The sequence below is a fragment of the Rhinoraja longicauda genome, chromosome 19 (genome assembly GCF_053455715.1).
Source record: "Rhinoraja longicauda isolate Sanriku21f chromosome 19, sRhiLon1.1, whole genome shotgun sequence".
Lineage (NCBI taxonomy): Eukaryota > Metazoa > Chordata > Chondrichthyes > Rajiformes > Arhynchobatidae > Rhinoraja > Rhinoraja longicauda.
The window spans coordinates 1204319-1222622 of record NC_135971.1 but is presented as its reverse complement, the minus strand read 5'-3'; the positions used below and the strand labels follow the sequence as shown (position 1 = coordinate 1222622).

The 18304-nt window shown below is 48.9% G+C and overlaps 1 protein-coding gene across 1 annotated transcript in view; it reads left to right on the top strand.

The window, feature by feature from the left end:
• The window catches only part of LOC144602576 (uncharacterized), a 35509-nt gene extending 18296 nt beyond the window's left edge, over positions 1–17213 (top strand). The window contains exons 2-4 of the mRNA XM_078415705.1: positions 14146–14241; positions 15764–15997; positions 17187–17213. Of these exons, the coding sequence (XP_078271831.1) occupies positions 14146–14241; positions 15764–15997; positions 17187–17213 (357 nt within the window). The remainder of the gene's footprint in view (positions 1–14145; positions 14242–15763; positions 15998–17186) is intronic.
• Positions 17214–18304: the final 1091 nt, after the last annotated feature.

The following is an 18304-nucleotide window of genomic DNA, read 5'->3' as shown; positions in this document are numbered from 1 at the left end:
TGACTCTCTCACACACAACACACAGACCCTCTCTCCCTCTCTCCTTTCTCTCGCTCTCTCTCTCTTTCTCCCCACTCTCTCTCCTCTCCCACCCTCCTCTCCCCCCTCTCTCTTCTCCCTCTTCCCCTCCCTCTCCCTCTCTCTCCCCGTCCTCCCCTCCTCCCTCTCCCCTCCCCTCCCCTCTCTCCCTCCCCTCCCTCTCTCTCCCCTCCTCTCTCTCCCTCCCTCTCTCTCTCTCTCTCTCTCTCTCTCTCTCTCTCTCTCTCCTCTCTCTCTCTCTCATCTCTCTCTCTCTCTCTCCCCACCCTCCGCTTGATAAAATGACATTTACAATGAACAATTAAACTATTAAACTCTAGCCTTGAAGTCAGAGGAATTAAACATCGACAGGTGGCCACGTTGCTCAAAGATGCAGAGGAATCACATCGACAGGTGGCCACGTTGCTCAAAGATGCAGATTAAGCAGAAAAAAATAACATAGATCGCCTGTCGTATATATCGATCATTTTTAATGCAGTCCCTGATCATCGAAGTGTTTCTTTCAGTTTCTACCTCCTCGACCCAGTGCGAGGCTTTGTTCCACAGGGGCACGGAACAGACAGCTCTTTTAAGGTCCCAGTGGGAGGGCAAATTCATTAGGGGCCCGTATATAAGTGAAGCTGTCGCTAAACTCGAAATAATCTACATTGTGTTAATAATAACCTTTTATCATTAGTTTTAACTGTTTTCAACAATATATTAAATTAACTGTTTTAGCAAAGGTGACTCTTTATCCTTAACTAATAGCTTCGCTTCCCATTTATAGATAAATTCTTCTGGGCATAGTTCTTTTATTTTATCCATCTCAATTTTAACCCATGCTGTTTTTCCACCCTCTTGATAAAAGGATGAAATAAAAACTCATTTGTGCTGCCAGATAGTAATTTTTAAAATTTGGTAATTGCAATCCACCGAATTCAAATTTCCATGTTAATTTTTCCATAGGATCACTTGGCATTTTACCTTTCAAAAATTATTTGGTAAAGGGTATAGGCAATGTTTGAAATAAATACTGTTGCCTCTGAAAAATATTCATCTTAATACAGTTCTAGCAATGTAATTGGAAGATTCATCCATTTCTTCAGGTCCTCATCTATTTTTTTAATTAATAATAATAATAATAATAATAATATTCATTTATTGTCATTGCAACGAGTACAACGAAATTAAAAAATAGCCAATCCTGACGGTGCGTACAAACATATATGCAATAAATGCAAAAACAAATAAATACATAAATACAATTATATTAAGTACAAGATTTTTTAACGGTGTTGCCTAGTGCAAAGGTAGTGTTCAGTTCTCGTATGGCCCTGGGTAAAAACTGTTCTTAAGTCTGTTTGTTCGGGATTTGATCGACCTGAAACGTCGACCAGAGGGCAGATGAACAAACAGACGGTGGCCGGGGTGGGATGGATCTTTTATTATTTTGCCTGCTCTACTGAGGCAGCGTAGGCTGAACAGGTGCTCCAGGGAGGGCAGTGAGCAGCCGATGATCTTCTGGTTTAGAATTCAGTTTATACAGATTATTTAACTTATTATCTACTTTAACCCCTAGGTACTTACTGCCTTCTTTTTGCCATTTAAACTGACTTTCTCTTTTACATTGATCATAATTGCCTTTAAAAAGAGGCATTATTTCAGTTTTATCTTTATTAATTTTGTATCCTGATACTTTCCCGTATTCTTCCAGTCTGAAATATAATTGTCTTAAGGATTCCAATGGTCTAGTAAGACAAATTAAAACATCATCTGCAAATAAAGTAATTTTGTGATTTTCCTGATTAACTTTAAATCCTTCAATGTCTAAATCTGATCTTATTAGTTCTGCCAGAGGTTCAATAACCAATACAAATAAAGCTGGTGACAAGGGACATCCCTGTCTACTAGATCTTTCCAAATTAAATGATTGAGAAGATTGGCCATTTGTCACCACTTTGGCTTTAGGTTGTTTATAAAGGGCTTTTACCCAGTTAATTATTTTCTTATATATCTGCAGTTCCTTCCTGCAGGTTTGTAGGTTAACCGGCTTGGTGTAAATGTAAATTGTCCCTGGTGCGTGCAGGGGGCCGCTGGTCGGTGCGGACTCGGTGGGCCGAAAGGCCTGTGTCTCTGAACTAAATTATACTAGACAACACCAGGGGGTTAGGGAGGTGGGGAGTGAGCTGTGGGCCCAGGAGGGAGGGCTTGTTAGCACTGCGGGATGGGTGGGAACAGCACAATAGAACGATCGCTATGTGCACGGGTTGGTGCCAGAGTTTGCAGCATCAGCAGCCACCCATTGCTGAATTACCCCTTACACAACAGAGAGAATAGAGCTGCAATTATCCAGCTTGGGTGTGGGGGCGGTAAACAAGTTGTGGCAGGTCAGGTGAATGCCTCGGTTAGGTGTGGTGCCACATCTATCTCACGATCTCTCAGACGACTAAAGCAGGTAATTCACAGGCGTTTGATGGATTTGCCGAGACCAGAGGCAAGTGGATCACGTGCAGGGAGAGGAGGTCAGTTTATGCACCACAATCAGAGAGGGAGAAACACAGCAACATTGGAGTAAAGAGGCCCTTCTGCATTTGTACAGGGCCCTGGTGAGACCACTGGATGCCTGACACCATTCTGCTTTAGTTAAACATTTTGTTCACGATGGCCGCGCCGTTGTGTTTGGCTGCCTGCCACTGTATATTTCTTTTTTTTCCTAATCAGATGTACAGCACTTTGGTCAACGTGGGTTGTTTTTAAATGTGCTATACAAATAAAATTGACTTGACTTGACTTGACTAATGAAACCATTTCCCAATCCATACTTTTCTAATACTTTAAATAAAAAATCCCGTTCTAACCTGTCAAACGCCTTTTCAGCATCAAAAGCAACTGCTACACTTAATTCCTTTCTTTTCTGTGCTAAATGTAAAATACTTATAAATCTTGCTACATTATCAGATAATCTCCTTTTTTTTGACAAATCCAGTTTGGTACTCTTTAACCAGCTTAGGTAAAAATTCTGCCAATTCCTTGCCAAAAGCTTAGCAACTATTTTATAATCTGCATTCAACAATGATATTGGTCTATAAGAAGATGCTTTTCTTTTTTGTGGAATTACGGTTATAATTGCCATTGAGAAGAATTCTGGTAATGTAGAAGTTTTCCGCTTGATGTATCACTTCCATAAATACTGGTAACAACAAATCTTTAATTTTTTTATAGAACTCAGGCGGGAAACCATCTTCCCCTGGTGATTTAATACTTGGTAAAGAATGTAATACTTCCTCCACTTCTCTAAAAGTAAAGCAGGCATTTAGTCCCATCTGCTCCTCATTAGAGATTGTTGGTAATTGTATCTTGGATAAAAAATTATTTATCTTAAATTCATCCTTTTCAGATTCAGAATGATACAGATTAGTGTAGAATTGCTTAAATACCTCATTGATTTCTCTAGGTTTATAAGTAACTAGCAAAGCGGGCCCGTTGGGCCCGTCCCCACACCCCCCATTCTCTCCTCCCCCAGCCCCACTTTTACTCTCCAAGTGTGCCCGTTGGGCCCGTCCTCCTGATCTGTGTATGTCAAGTGACCACTATAACTTTCTTTTTTTTTATTTTCCTAATCAGATGTGCAGCACTTTGGTCAACGTGGGTTGTTTTTAAATGTGCTATACAAATAAAACTGACTTGACTTGACTTGCAATAACAAAAAAAACAACTTTAAAACAAGCAGTGATCTGGAAACTTTTTGAAACAATGTAGCCGTCACAAGCTGAAGGCTCAAGCTGAAGGCTCAATCTGCACCACAGCGCCCCCCTGAAAAGGGGGGGGGGGGGGCAGCGCTTTAAAACCTCTGTAACTTAAAAAACACGCGACCAAAGCAAATGAAAATATCACGGCCGGTCGTTTGGGAGGTTGGCGATTAAGGCGGTGCGAAAACCGTCGCGCTACTGTTCACCGGTTTGCCGCAATCGCTGTTACACGCGAACATATCAAATAATTCAGGTCAAACCCAAAAAATATATATATACAAGATCTGAGTTTTAATAGTATACTAGAACAAGTGTGCCCGTTCATAGCGGGCCCGTTGGGCCCGTCCCCACACCCCCCATTCTCTCCTCCCCCAGCCCCACTCTTACTCTCCAAGTGTGCCCGTTGGGCCCGTCCTCCTGATCTGTGTATGTCAAGTGACCACTATAACTGTCTTTTTTTTTTTTTTCCTAATCAGATGTGCAGCACTTTGGTCAACATGGGTTGTTTTTAAATGTGCTATACAAATATAATTGACTTGACTTGACTTGACTTGCAATAACAAAACAATCAGTGCTTTTCTGGAAGCTTTTCGAAACAATGTAGCCGTCACAAGCTGAAAACTAAATCCTTTTCTGGAAACTTTTCGAAACAAATGTAGCCGTCACAAGCCACAAGCTGAAAACTAAATCTGCACCGCAGCGCCCCCCTGAAAAAGGGGGGGGGCAGCGCTTTAAAACCTCTGTAACTTAAAAAACACGCGACCAAATTAAATGAAATATCACGGCCGAGCGAGCGCGAGATTGGGGATTGAGGCGGTGCGAAAACCGTCGTGCTACGGTCCGCCGTTTTGCTGCAATCGCTGTTACGTATAAATATACGATATATTCAGGTCAAACCCAAAAAAAATATATATATATATTCACAAGATCTGAGTTTTAGTATTATACTAGACCAAGTGGGCCCGTTGGGCCCGTCCTCGTAGGGTTTCCATTGTAACCGGGAGGGGAGGAAAGGGGGAGGGTTGGGGGAGGGAAGGGGGAGGGAGGGGAGGGGGGGAGGGGGGAGGGAGAGGGGAGGGAGGGGGGTAGGGGGAGGGAGGGGGGAGAGGGGGGATGGGAGGGGGGAAGGGAGGAGGGAAGGGGGGAGGGAGAGGGGAGGGAGGTGGGTAGGGGGGAGGGAGGGAGGGGGACCTCCCCTTTTCCCAGTACCCCTCTTTCCCCGTTGGGCCCGTCCTCGTAGGGTTTCCATTGTAACCGGGAGGAGGGGAGGGCGGGAAGGGGGAGGGAGGGAGGAGGGAGGTGTGGAGGGAGGAGGGAGGGGAGGGAGGGGGGAGGGGAGGGAGGGGGGAGGGGAGGGAGGGGGTAGGGGGGAGGGGGAGGGAGGGGGAGGGAGAGGGGAGGGGGGAGGGGAGGGGGAAGGGGGGAGGGAGGGGGACCTCCCCTTTTCCCAGTACTCCTCTTTCCCCGTTGGGCCCGTCCTCGTAGGGTTTCCATTGTAACCGGGAGGAGGGGAGGGAGGGAAGGGGGAGGGAGGGAGGAGGGAGGTGTGGCAGGGAGGAGGGGAGGGGAGGGAGGGGAGGGGGGAAGGGGGGGAGGGGGAGTGAGGGGGTAGGGGTGAGGGGGAGGGAGGGGGGAGGGAGGGGGAGAGGGGAGGTGGGGGGGAGGGGGAGGGAGGGGGAGGGAGGGGGAGGGAGGGGGAGAGGGGAGGTGGGGGGGAGGGGAGAGGAGAGGGGGGAGAGGAGAGGGGGGGAGGGGAGAGGGGGAGAGGAGAGGGGAGAGGAGAGAGGGGAGGAGGAGAGGGGGGAGAGGAGAGGGGAGAGGAGAGGGGAGAGGAGAGGGGAGAGGGGGAGAGGAGAGGGGGGAGAGGAGAGGAGAGGGGGGAGAGGAGAGGAGAGGGGGGGGGGGGAGAGAGGAGAGGAGAGGGGGGAGAGAGGAGAGGGGCCTATTTTACTTTAAAATAAACAGCATCCTTTGTTGAAAAAGAAATTAAACTTATCTATAGAGCAGCAGCTTATGTCTTTGTTATAAATGAAATTAAACTTATGTGAAATAAATGTTCTTTTGTTAAAAAAGAAAGTAAACTTATCTATGAAATCTCTGTCTTTTATCTTTTTTTTAAAATAAAATTAAATGCAATGGAAATCTCGTACCGTTTAAAATAAATGTAATTTTTCTGTTGGAAATGATAAGAAACTTATTTATAAATATTCTTTCTGTATTTGGAATAAACTGCCCTCGATGCTGGAGCCTGTCCTCAACCAGCAGCAGCACGGTGGACTGTTGGTTACGGCAGTTGGTGTCAGTTCAAATCAACTGCTCCACCCACATCGAGTGTGAGGTTGGAGCCAATCACTGCACCCCACGTAGAGACCCAGCCAATCGGGCGCTAACAGGGAGGGTGGAGCCAATCACTGCACCCACGTAGAGACCCAGCCAATTGGGTGCTAACAGGGATGGTGGAGCCAATCACTGTACCCCACGTAAAGACCCAACCAATCGGGCGCTAACAGGGAGGGTGAAACCCAATGAAAAAAAACGCGTTTTTACTTTAAAATCAACAGCGTTCTTTGTTGAAAAGGAAATAAACTTATCTATAGAGCAGCAGCTTTTTTAAAATAAATAAAATCAAAGTTAATGAAAATCACATTCCTCATTTTAAATAAATGTCTTTGTTATAAATGAAATCAAACAGCGGGAGAGGCGACGGCGACTACACTTCCGCTTCGGGGAGAGGAGGGGGGAGAGGAGGGGAGAGGAGGGGGGGAGAGGAGGGGAGAGGGGGGGAGAGGAGGGGAGAGGAGGGGAGGGGGGGGAGAGGAGGGGGGAGAGGAGGGGAGAGGAGGGGAGGGAGAGGAGGAGGGGGGGAGAGGAGGAGGAGGGAGGAGGAGGGGGGGGAGGAGGAGGGGGGGAGGAGGAGGGGGGGAGGAGGAGGGGGGGAGGAGGGGGGGAGAGGAGAGGGGAGAGGAGAGAGGGGAGAGGGAGAGGAGAGGGGGGAGAGGAGAGGGGAGAGGGGGGAGAGGAGAGGGGGGAGAGGGGGGGAGAGGAGAGGGGGAGAGGAGAGGGGTGGAGAGGAGAGGGGGGAGAGGAGAGGGGGAGGGGGAGAGGAGAGGGAGAGGGGGGAGAGGAGAGGGGAGGGGGAGAGGAGAGGGGAGGGGGAGAGGAGAGGGGGGAGAGGAGAGGGGAGAGGGGAGAGGGGAGAGGGGGAGAGGAGAGGGGAGAGAGGAGAGGAGAGGGGGGGAGAGGGGGAGAGGAGAGGGGAGAGGGGAGAGGGGAGGGGGGGAGAGGGGGAGAGGAGAGGGGAGAGAGGAGAGGAGAGGAGGGGAGGAGAGGAGAGGGGTCTATTTTACTTTAAAATAAACAGCATTCTTTGTTGAAAAAGAAATTAAACTTATCTATAGAGCAGCAGCTTATGTCTTTGTTATAAATGAAATTAAACTTATGTGAAATAAATGTTCTTTTGTTAAAAAAGAAAGTAAACTTATCTATGAAATCTCTGTCTTTTATCTTTTTTTTAAAAATAAAATTAAATGCAATGGAAATCTCGTACCGTTTAAAATAAATGTAATTTTTCTGTTGGAAATTATAAGAAACTTATCTATAAATATTCTTTCTGTATTTGGATTAAACTGCCCTCCTAAGCGATGCTGGAGCCTGTCCTCAACCAGCAGCAGCAGCACGGTGGACTGTTGGTTACGGCAGTTGGTGTCAGTTCAAATCAACTGCTCCACCCACATCGAGTGTGAGGTTGGAGCCAATCACTGCACCCCACGTAGTGACCCAGCCAATCGGGCGCTAACAGGGAGGGTGGAGCCAATCACTGCACCCCACGAAGAGACCCAGCCAATCGGGCGCTAACAGGGAGGGTGGAGCCAATCACTGCACCCCACGTAGAGACCCAGCCAATCGGGCGCTAACAGGGAGGGTGGAGCCAATCACTGCACCCCACGTAGAGACCCAGCCAATCGGGTGCTAACAGGGATGGTGGAGCCAATCACTGTACCCCACGTAAAGACCCAACCAATCGGGCGCTAACAGGGAGGGTGAAACCCAATGAAAAAAACCGCGTTTTTACTTTAAAATAAACAGCGTTCTTTGTTGAAAAGGAAATAAACTTATCTATAGAGCAGCAGCTTTTTTAAAATAAATAAAATCAAACTTAATGAAAATCACATTCCTCATTTTAAATAAATGTCTTTGTTATAAATGAAATCAAACAGCGGGAGAGGCGACGGCGATTACACTTCCGCTTCGGGGAGAGGAGGAGGGGGAGAGGAGGGGAGAGGAGGAGGGGATGAGGAGGGGGAGAGGAGGGGGGGGAGAGGAGGGGGGGAGGGGGGGAGGGGGGGAGGGGGGGAGGGGGGGAGGAGGGAGGGGGGAGGAGGGAGGGGGAGAGGAGGGGGGAGGAGGGAGGGGGAGAGGAGGAGGGGGGGAGAGGAGGAGGGGGGGAGGAGGGAGGGGGAGAGGAGGGAGGGGGAGAGGAGGAGGGGGGGGAGAGGAGGAGGGGGGGAGAGGAGGAGGGGGGAGGAGGGGGGAGAGGGGAGGGGGGAGAGGAGAGGGGGGAGAGGAGAGGGGGGGAGGGAAGAGGAGAGGGGAGAGGAAAGAGTGGAGGGGGAGTGGAGAGGGGGGAGAGGAGAGGGGAGAGGGGGGAGAGGAGAGGGGGGAGAGGAGAGGAGAGGGGTGGGGAGAGGAGAGGGGGGAGAGAGGAGAGGTGTCTATTTTACTTTAAAATAAACAGCATTCTTTGTTGAAAAAGAAATTAATCTTATCTATAGAGCAGAAGCGGGAGAGGCGACGGCGACTACACTTCCCGGCGGTCAGCGCTGCGGGGAAGGGAGGGAGGGAGGGATGAGGTAGGGAGGAGAGGAGAGTGGGGAGGGAGGGAGGGGGGAGAGGGAGGAGAGGGTGTAAGGGAGGGGGGAAGGGGGGGGAAGGGAGGGGAAAGGGAGGGGGGAAGGGAGGGGGAGGGGGAGGGAAGGGCGAGAGGAGAGGGGGGGAGAGGAGAGGGGGGAGAGGAGAGGGGGGAGAGGAGAGGGGGGAGAGGAGAGGGGGGAGAGGAGAGGGGGGAGAGGAGAGGGGGGAGAGGAGAGGTGGGGAGAGGAGAGGGGGGGTGAGGAGGGGGGGAGAGGAGGGGGGGGAGGAAGGGGGCAGAGGTGGGGGGAAGGGGAGGGAGAGGGGAGGGGGGAGGGGAGGGGGGAGGGGGTGGGAGGGAGGGGGGAAGGGGGAGGGGGACCTCCCCTTTTCCCAGTACCCCTCTTTCCCCGTTGGGCCCGTCCTCGTAGGGTTTCCATTGTAACCGGGAGGAGGGGAGGGAGGGAAGGGGGAGGGAGGGAGGAGGGAGGTGTGGAGGGAGGAGGGGAGGGGGAGGGAGGGGAGGGGGGAAGGGGGGGAGGGGGGAGTGAGGGGGTAGGGGTGAGGGGGAGGGAGGGGGGAGGGAGGGGGGAGGGAGGGGGGAGGGAGGGGGGAGGGAGGGGGAGAGGGGAGGGGGGGTAGGGGGGAAGGGGGGAAGGGGGGAGGGATGGGAGGGATGGGAGGGGGAAGGGGGGAGGGAGGGGGCTCTCCCCTTTTCCCAGTACCACTCTTTCCCCGTTGGGCCCGTCCTCGTAGGGATTCCATTGTAACTGGGAGGAGGGGAGGGAGGGAAGGGGGAGGGAGGGAGGAGGGAGGAGGGGAGGGAGGGGGGAAGGGGAGGGCGGTAAGGGGGGGAGGGGGGAAAGGGGGGAGGGGGGAAGGGGGGAGGGGGAGGGAGATGGGAAGGGGGGGAGGGGGAGGGAGGGGGGAGGTAGGGGAGGGGGAGGGAGGGAGGAGGGAGGTGGGGAGGGAGGGGGGAAGGGGAGGGCGGAAAGGGGGGGAGGGGGAAAGGGGGGAGGGGGAAGGGGGGAGGGGGGAGGGAGAGGGGAAGGGGGGGAGGGGGAGGTAGGGGGGAGGTAGGGGAGGGGGAGGGAGGAGGGAGGAGGGGAGGGAGGGGGGAAGGGGAGGGCGGAAAGGGGGGGAGGGGGGAAAGGGGGGAGGGGGGAGTGAGAGGGGAAGGGGGGGAGGGGGAGGGAGGGGGGAGGTAGGGGAGGGGGAGGGGGAAGGGGGAGGGAGGGGCACAGGGGCATTGTGACGTCACACGCTGAATACCACGGGGGGGGGGAAGGGGGGTCTGCTCGAGTTCATCTCACAGGGGATTGTGACATCACAATGAAGAATAAATCCGCACCGCAGCGCCCCCCTTCTGTCAAAACTTCGATAAATCAGGGGGGCAGCACTTTTAAACCTCTGTAACTTAAAAAATATGCGTCCGAATTAAATAAAAATATCATTTTCCAGCAGCGAACCGCATGCTGATTAAGGCGGTTCAAAAATCGTGGCGCTACGGTTCACCGTTTTGCCGGAATTGTCTTCAGCCGACATCAGTGGAATATATATACAAACAATGCTTCAAGATCTGAGTTTTAGTAGTATACTAGCCCGAGTGGGCCCGTTGGGCCCGTCCTCGTAGGGTTTCCATTGTAACCGGGAGGGGAGTGGGGGGTAGGGAAGGGGGAGGGAGGGAGGAGGGGAGGGGAGGAGGGGGAAGGGGGAGGGAGGGGGTGGGGGGAGGGGAGGGAGGGGGTAGGGGATGGGGAGGGGAGGGGGGAGGGAGAGGGGAGGGAGGGGGGTAGTGGGGAGTGGGAGGGAGGGGGAGGGGAGGGGGGAAGGGAGGAGGGAGGGGGAGGGGAGGGGGAAGGGGGGAGGGAGGGGGACCTCCCCTTTTCCCAGTACCCCTCTTTCCCCCGTTGGGCCCGTCCTCGTAGGGTTTCCATTGTAACCAGGAGGAGGGGAGGGAGGGAAGGGGGAGGGAGGGAGGAGGGAGGTGTGGAGGGAGGAGGGGAGGGGGAGGGAGGGGGAGGGGAGGGGGGAAGGGGGGGAGGGAGAGGGGAGGGAGGGAGGAGGGGAGTGGGGAAGGGGGGAGGGAGGGGGACCTCCCCTTTTCCCAGTACCCCTCTTTCCCCGTTGGGCCCGTCCTCGGGTTTCCATTGTAACCGGGAGGAGGGGAGGGAGGGAAGGGGGAGGGAGGGAGGAGGGAGGTGTGGAAGGAGGAGGGGAGGGGGAGGGAGGGGGTAGGGGAGGGGGGAAGGGGGGAGGGGGAGGGAGAGGGGTAGGGGGGGGAGAGAGGAGAGGGGTCTATTTTACTTTAAAATAAAGAGCGTTCTTTGTTGGGTAGTTAGGAGAGGGGGAGAGGGAGGGGGGAGAGGAGAGGGAGGGGGGGAGAAGAGGGGGGGAGAGGAGAGGGGGAGAGGAGAGTGGGGAGAGGAGAGGGGGGGAGAGGAGAGGGGGGAGAGGAGAGGGGCACAGGGGCATTGTGACGTCACACGCTGAATACCGCGGGGGGGGAAGGGGGGTCTGCTCGAGTTCATCTCACAGGGGCATTGTGACATCACAATGAAGAATAAATCCGCAGCGCAGCGCCCCCCTTCTGTCAAAACTTCGATAAATCAGGGGGGGCAGCGCTTTTAAACCTCTGTAACTTAAAAAATATGCGTCCGAATTAAATAAAAATATCATTTTCCAGCAGCGAACCGCATGCTGATTAAGGCGGTACAAAAACCGTGGCGCTACGGTTCACCGTTTTGCCGGAATTGCCGTATTCAGCCGACATCAGTGGAATATATATACAAAGCTACAAGATCAGAGTTTTAGTAGTATATAGATAGATAGATAGATAGATAGATAGATAATGTTTTGATCTGTTCTAATTGAATTTATTGTTCTTAATATTTGTTCTTCTTTCAGTTGCCATGCCAATACCTTGTGCGCTCTTTCTCCTAATTCATAATATCTTTGGTTAGTTCGTAATATTAGTTTTTCTGTTCTGTAAGTATGTAAAGTATTGTATTGAAATTTTTTATTTGCAAGTTGTATTTTTTTTGTATCTGAAGAAGCTTTATGTTAGTCTTTTTCTAGTATGGTGATTTCTTTTTCTAATCTTTAAGATTCCTTCCTATAGTTTTTCTTTATCTTAGATGAGTAGCTTATAATTTGGCCTCTCAAATAAGCCTTCATTGCATCCCATACAATAAAGTTATCATTAACTGAATTTAAATTTGTTTCCAAAAATAATCCAATTTGTCCTCGAATAAAATCACAAAAGTCTTGCCTTTTCAATAGTAAAGAGTTGAGTCTCCATCTATATACTGACTGTTCTTTATCTGGCATCGTAATTTTCATTAATAATGGTGAATGATCCGATAACAATCTAGCCTTATAATCTATTTGTATTATTCTACCCCTTAATTGAGCTGAAATCAAAAATAGATCTATTCTAGAATATGTATCATGTCTATTGGAATAAAAGGACGGTGGCGGTGACTGAAACACAATCCGGTATGACGAGAGAAATGAAAAGGAGAGTCCGCAAGATCTACCTTGTTGAATAACTTGAGTAATACATTGTGCTATTATTTGCATTGCTTTTCATCAGCTTCGTGAGTTAATACAAGGCTGTTCTTAATAAACAAAACTTAACCTTCTTATTAAGGAATTAATGTAAGTCGGTGATCAATTTCTCAGGACGTAGATGTCGCGGCACGAACAGCATTTATTGCACATCACTAATTGCCCTCTGAGTAGATCGCTCGGCCATTTCCAAGGACATTTGATCTTCAACCGAGTTGGATCTTTAACAAAATAAGAGTGTTGCGCTCATCGTTTTTGAGACAGTTTATTTTTTTCAAGTATTCGAGGCGATTAACTGTATTTAAGGTGCGGAAAAATAATTTACATTGTGTCCCTGGATTGTGCCACTGGATTCCTCGTTCGATAATTAAATCGGTGCCTCTAGTTGATGCCTCGAGTTCTTGTTTCTTGGTCCTCCAAAATATTCCAAATGGAATTTAAACTGGAGGTGGCGGAGTATGGACTTAAGCAAGAAGGGCTTCTTGGAGACGAAGAGCTGACATAAATTTAGTTGTCTAATATGTAATTTAGTAGCCTAATATGCAAACCGCCGGGGATTTAAAAAAATTACAACAATAGAAGTCTCGGATACAATAATTACCTTGGCTCCGATCTGGTTGCCACATTGGCCGGCTTGTATGTGCACGATCTCCCGCATGGGAAATGTGTTAATTTGAGTTTAGGGAAGGAACGAATGTAAGAAAGAGAGAAAGAAAGACGGAAGCCGGACTGTCCCGCTGGTTTGCAGAGTGACCGCGCCGCTCTCAGCAGTTCACCAGTTCCTGTGGGATTGCGGCCCTTCAGTTAATAACCATGTCCAAAACCGGGATTATTCCCGTCACGATCTCACACACCTTTATAAGATCACCCCTCATCCTCCTGCGCTCCAAGGAATAAGGTCCTAGTCTGCCCAATCTCTCCCTACAGTGAGGCCCTCAGACCCTGGCAACGTCCTCATAAGTATCTCTACATCCTTTCCAATGTATCCACATTCTTCAAACAGCAGGGTGAACAAAACTGAACACATTAGTCCACACTGGACATCCTTAATATGAAATGATGCACGGCTTACCCAAATATAGATGCACCTGAAGACTGGAGCGCGAGAGACGAGTGAACTGATGTGGATTAAAATATGTTTTAATAATATTACTTCCGGGCTGTGAACGGAGATGCGGGCGGCGGGTTCCACTGCCCAACAGGTGCAACGCCTCCTCAGTTACACCTCCTTAGCGCTGGTCCCTGTCCCTTTCTGTCCTGCCTTACACAATCCCAGGGCAATCTCTCCCCTTTCGTCTATATTCAGGCCGGTTTAATGTCTAACTGACCCCTCCCTCGAGTGATTAGTTGGAAGTGGCCAGGACACCTTCACACTGAACACTTGCAGACAAATAAGGTCATTGCCGGAGACGGCAGCGCCCGCAGTGGGAAACACTGAACCAGGAAGTGGCGGAGTTACAATGGCTGCGAAAGACCAGGTCGAGAGTTTAACGGAGGAGGCAGTTTGTCCCATCTGCCTGGATTTCTTCACCGATCCGGTTATACTGGAGTGCGGACACAACTTCTGCCGCTCCTGTATCACAGAGAGTTGGGACAGGGAGGAGAGAAACTCCTGCCCGGAATGTAGAGAGGTGTTTACAGACCGCACCCTCAAAGTAAATCGTGCCTTAGTTAGACTGGCTGAGAAAGCTCGAACACTGAGCCTGAATCGGACAGAGAAGGAAAGTAAACTTCACTGCGAGGAACATCAGGAAGAACTGAAGCTGTTTTGTGAAACTGATAAGAAGCTGATCTGCCTGGTTTGTGCAGCTGGGCGGGAACACAAGTCTCACAGCTTCATGCCGGTTAAAGAAGCTGTTGAAAACCACAAGGTAAAAGCAAACCGATTTTAATCGCATCATTTTAATTCCATTTTTACTGTTCAACCATTTAATTTTCTGATTCCCAAACACAATTCCAGAATAAGGTGAAATCTTCCATCCAGTCTCTCACAAAAGATAAATCAGGGATCCAGCAAATGGAGCAGCAACAGAAAGAGAAGATTTCTGGAGTTCTGGTGAGGCTATAAGTTTCGATTTCCTGATCTTGTGCAGGTTTGATCCCTGTGATGTGTGTAATAACAGGGCAGCGCAGTGACACACGTATTGCTGCTGTCTCCCAGTTCTGGGGACCGGTTCGATCCTGACCTCGGGCGCTGCAGAGACAATAGGTGCAGGAGTAGGCCATTCGGCCCTTCAAGCCAGCACCGCCATTTAGTATGATCATGGCTGATCATCCAAATTCCGTACCCCGTTTCTGCTTCTCCCCCATATTCCTTGATTCCGTGAGCCCAAATAGCTACATCTAACGCTTGAAAACATCCAGGGTATTGGCCTCCACTGCTTTCCGAGGCAGAGAATTCCATAGATTCACAACTCTTTGGGTGAAATTTTTTTCCTCATCTCATTGTAAATTTCACCCGTGTGGGACGAATAAAGGAATATATTATTATTATATCAATCCTAAACAGAATATAGAAAAATAGGTGCAGGAGTAGGCCATTTGGCCCTTCGAGCCAACACCACCATTCAATATGATCATGACCTACCCCTTATTCTTTAACTATAACCCCTGGTTCTGGACTCCCCCAACATCAGGAACATTTTTCCCACATCTAGCTTCTCCAATCCCTTAAGAATTTTACATGTTTCTATAAGATCCCCGCTCATCCTTCGAAATTCCAGTGAATACAAGCCCAGTCGACCAATTCTTTCATTATGTGTCAGTCCTGCCATCCCGGTAATTAACCTGATGAACCTACACTGCACTCCATCAATAGCAAGAATGTCCTTCCTTAATTTAGGAGACCAAAACTGCACACAATATTCCAGGTGTGGTCTCAACAGGACCCTGCACAACTGCAGTAGGACCTCCTTGCTCCAAAACCCAAATCCTCTCACAATGAAGGCCAACATGCCATTAGGTTTCTTCACTGCCTGCTCTACCTGCATGCTTACTTTCACTGCCTGATGTACCTGCATCCTAACTTTAAGTGACTGATGAACAAGGACACCCAATCTAATAATCTGCCTTCTTGTTCTTGCCACAAAAGTGCATAACGTCACATTTATCCATATTTTAGTGCATCTGCCATCATCTGCCATGCATCTGCCCACTCACCCAACCTATCCAACTCACCCTGCAGCCTCACAACATCCTCCTCGCAGCTCACACTGCCGCCCAGCTTTGTGGCATCTGCAAACTTGGAGATATTACATTTAATTCCCTCGTCTAAATCGTTAATATATATTGTAAATAACTGCGGTCCCAGCAATGAACCTAGAGGCACCCCACTAGGGGGTGGTGGGTGGATAAATGGGAATTAATGGACACGTGAGAAGGAATAGGCAGCTGGGAATTGCATTATGGGTAGAGGATTGATGGGTTGTAAGATTACCCTCACGATATGTTAGAAGCATTTAGAAAAACTATTGAATTGCCAAAGCAAATAAAAATGCACAGGTCAAATGTCACCAGTAAATAAGCGAGGAACCATAATCAGTTACATGAAATATTGATCTTCACCTTTCATTTCACAGGAACAGTCACACAACCTTCAATCCAAGATCACATCCCAGTTTGCTGAACTGCACCAGATTCTCACTGAGAAAGAGCAGCGGGTACTGGCAGATATCCGGGAGGAAGAGAAGAGGATTCTGAAAAGAATGAAGAAAAATCTTGGGGAGATCGAAGAGAATTTAAAATCTATTCAGGAGGAACTCTTTAAGTTGCAGCAACAGATGGATCAAAAGGACAATGTGGTGTTTCTGAAGGTGAGGGGTGACACTACAGTCTGATGAAGTGAAAGGACACAGTCACAAAACGGTGGTGACATTTCAGAAATAAATGCTGCCTTTACCAGTAATTGAGAACTGGGTAAATGGTCTTTCTGTTCCAGTTGTTGGCCTCCCGCGTAATCTATGGGATCTCAGGACTGCCTGGCCAGAATGTAGAGAGGTGTTTGTATTCTGTGGAGTTCAGAACTACGACGGGTGATCCTAATCTGAACCCAAGGACCACGAATGGACAGAGGGCAGTAAATCTCTGGGACTCTCCAACCCAGAGACTCTGAGAGTTTTAACCTGTTAAATGTATTTATACCAGAGGAAGATACATTTTTGAACATTCAGGGAACTGAAATCAAAGGGAATGGGACAAAGCAGAGGAGTTCAGTCCTGGGCTAAATCAGCCATGACCACAGTGTGGGGATTAACATTGAAATCTAGAACGTGGCGCACACAGCAGATTGATCATCAACATCCGGTTCCCATCAGCAGTGGGCGGTCACCTTGGGGGAATTTGCTCTGTTTGTTTTACCCACCTTTGTTCACCATAGAATGACTTCCCATTCTACATCATAGACAGGCCATTCAGCCCATCCTATCCAGTCAAGATTTCTGCTCCATTCAAAATCCCTCCCATCTACTCACCGCACTCAGTAACAATACCCCGAATTCCAGGAGTGCCCACGTGATTATCCCACTTGCCCTTAAATTATCTCTGCTGTTGGCTTGAGTCCCTCCAATGCAAGTGAGGTCCATGTTCTCATGACTGCATTCCTTTTGGTATTTGTTAAAGACCGCGTTACATTTCAGCTTTGATTTTTGCTCTCCCATCGATTAGACATATTATTTCATCCTCACCCATTTAAATCCACCGATAAACTTAAATCTTATCTCATCATTCCTGACATCTTCGCCAGATAAACTCCCACGACCTGCCCAGTCTTTGCATTGAGTTCCATCCTCTCAGTTATGGCGTCATTCTCATGAACATTCCTTATGCTTTCCCCCTTCGTTCTACGTCTCGATGGCAATGTCCGCTTTCTATCTGCATGACAGCGGCGATAAGAGTCGGGGAATGGGAATTATCAGAGGGTTGTGGAAATGTGGACAAATTCCCGCTGTCGGGAATAGGACGGTTCATCTCAGTCAATTGAGATTTGTGTTTTATTTCTTTCAGGAGGAAGCTGGTCGCAAGCGAAGGTAGGAAATGCTCTTGACGGAAACATTGTAAGGTTTGGTAACATTGCACCTTATTGTAACATTGCACCTTATTGTAACATTGCACCTCATTGTAACATTGTAACATTGCGCCTCATTGTGACATTGTAACATTGCACCTCATTGTAACATTGTAACATTGCACCTCATTGTAACATTGCACCTTATTGTAACATTGTACCTCATTGTAACATTGTAACATTGCACCTCATTGTAACATTGTAACATTGCACCTTATTGTAACATTGCACCTTATTGTAACATTGTAACATTGTAACATTGCACCTCATTGTAACATTGTAACATTGCACCTTATTGTAACATTGCACCTTATTGTAACATTGTAACATTGTAACATTGCACCTCATTGTAACATTGTAACATTGCACCTTAACAGCAGGGGGACCAACATTCTGGCAGGCAGGTTTGCTGGTGCTGCATGTGTGGCTTTAAACTGAGTAGTGAGGGGGAGGGGTTGACAAAATGGGAATATGAAGATGGAGTTAAAGGGGAAGCGAATACATGAGAAATTGCAAAGGACTCTTGAATAAATGGGAAGGGAAGTTCTAGATGGGATAAGAGAGTAAGGTCGGGGCAAATTGTAACAGGTGTGGGAGGGGAGGTGAATACCGAAGGTAAAGTGTTGTATTTAAATGCACGAAGTATAAAAAATAAAGTGGATGAGCTTGAGGCTCAGTTAGTCATTCGCAAGTATGATGTTGTGGGAATCACGGAGACATGGCTACAAGAGGACCAGGGCTGGGAACTGAATATTCAGGGGTACACAACGTATAGAAAAGGCAGACAGGTGGGGAGAGGGGGTGGGGTCGCTCTGTTGGTAAGGAATGATATTCACTCCCTTGCAAGGAGTGACATAGAATCAGGAGATGCAGAATCAGTATGGATAGAAATGAGGAATTGTAAGGGTAAGTAGACCCTAATGGGAGTTATCTACAGGCCCCCAAACAATAGCCTCGACATAGGGTGCAAGTTGAATCAAGCGCTAAAATTGGCATGTCACAAATGTAATGCTACGTTAGTTATGGGAGATTTCAACATGCAGGTAGATTGGGAAAA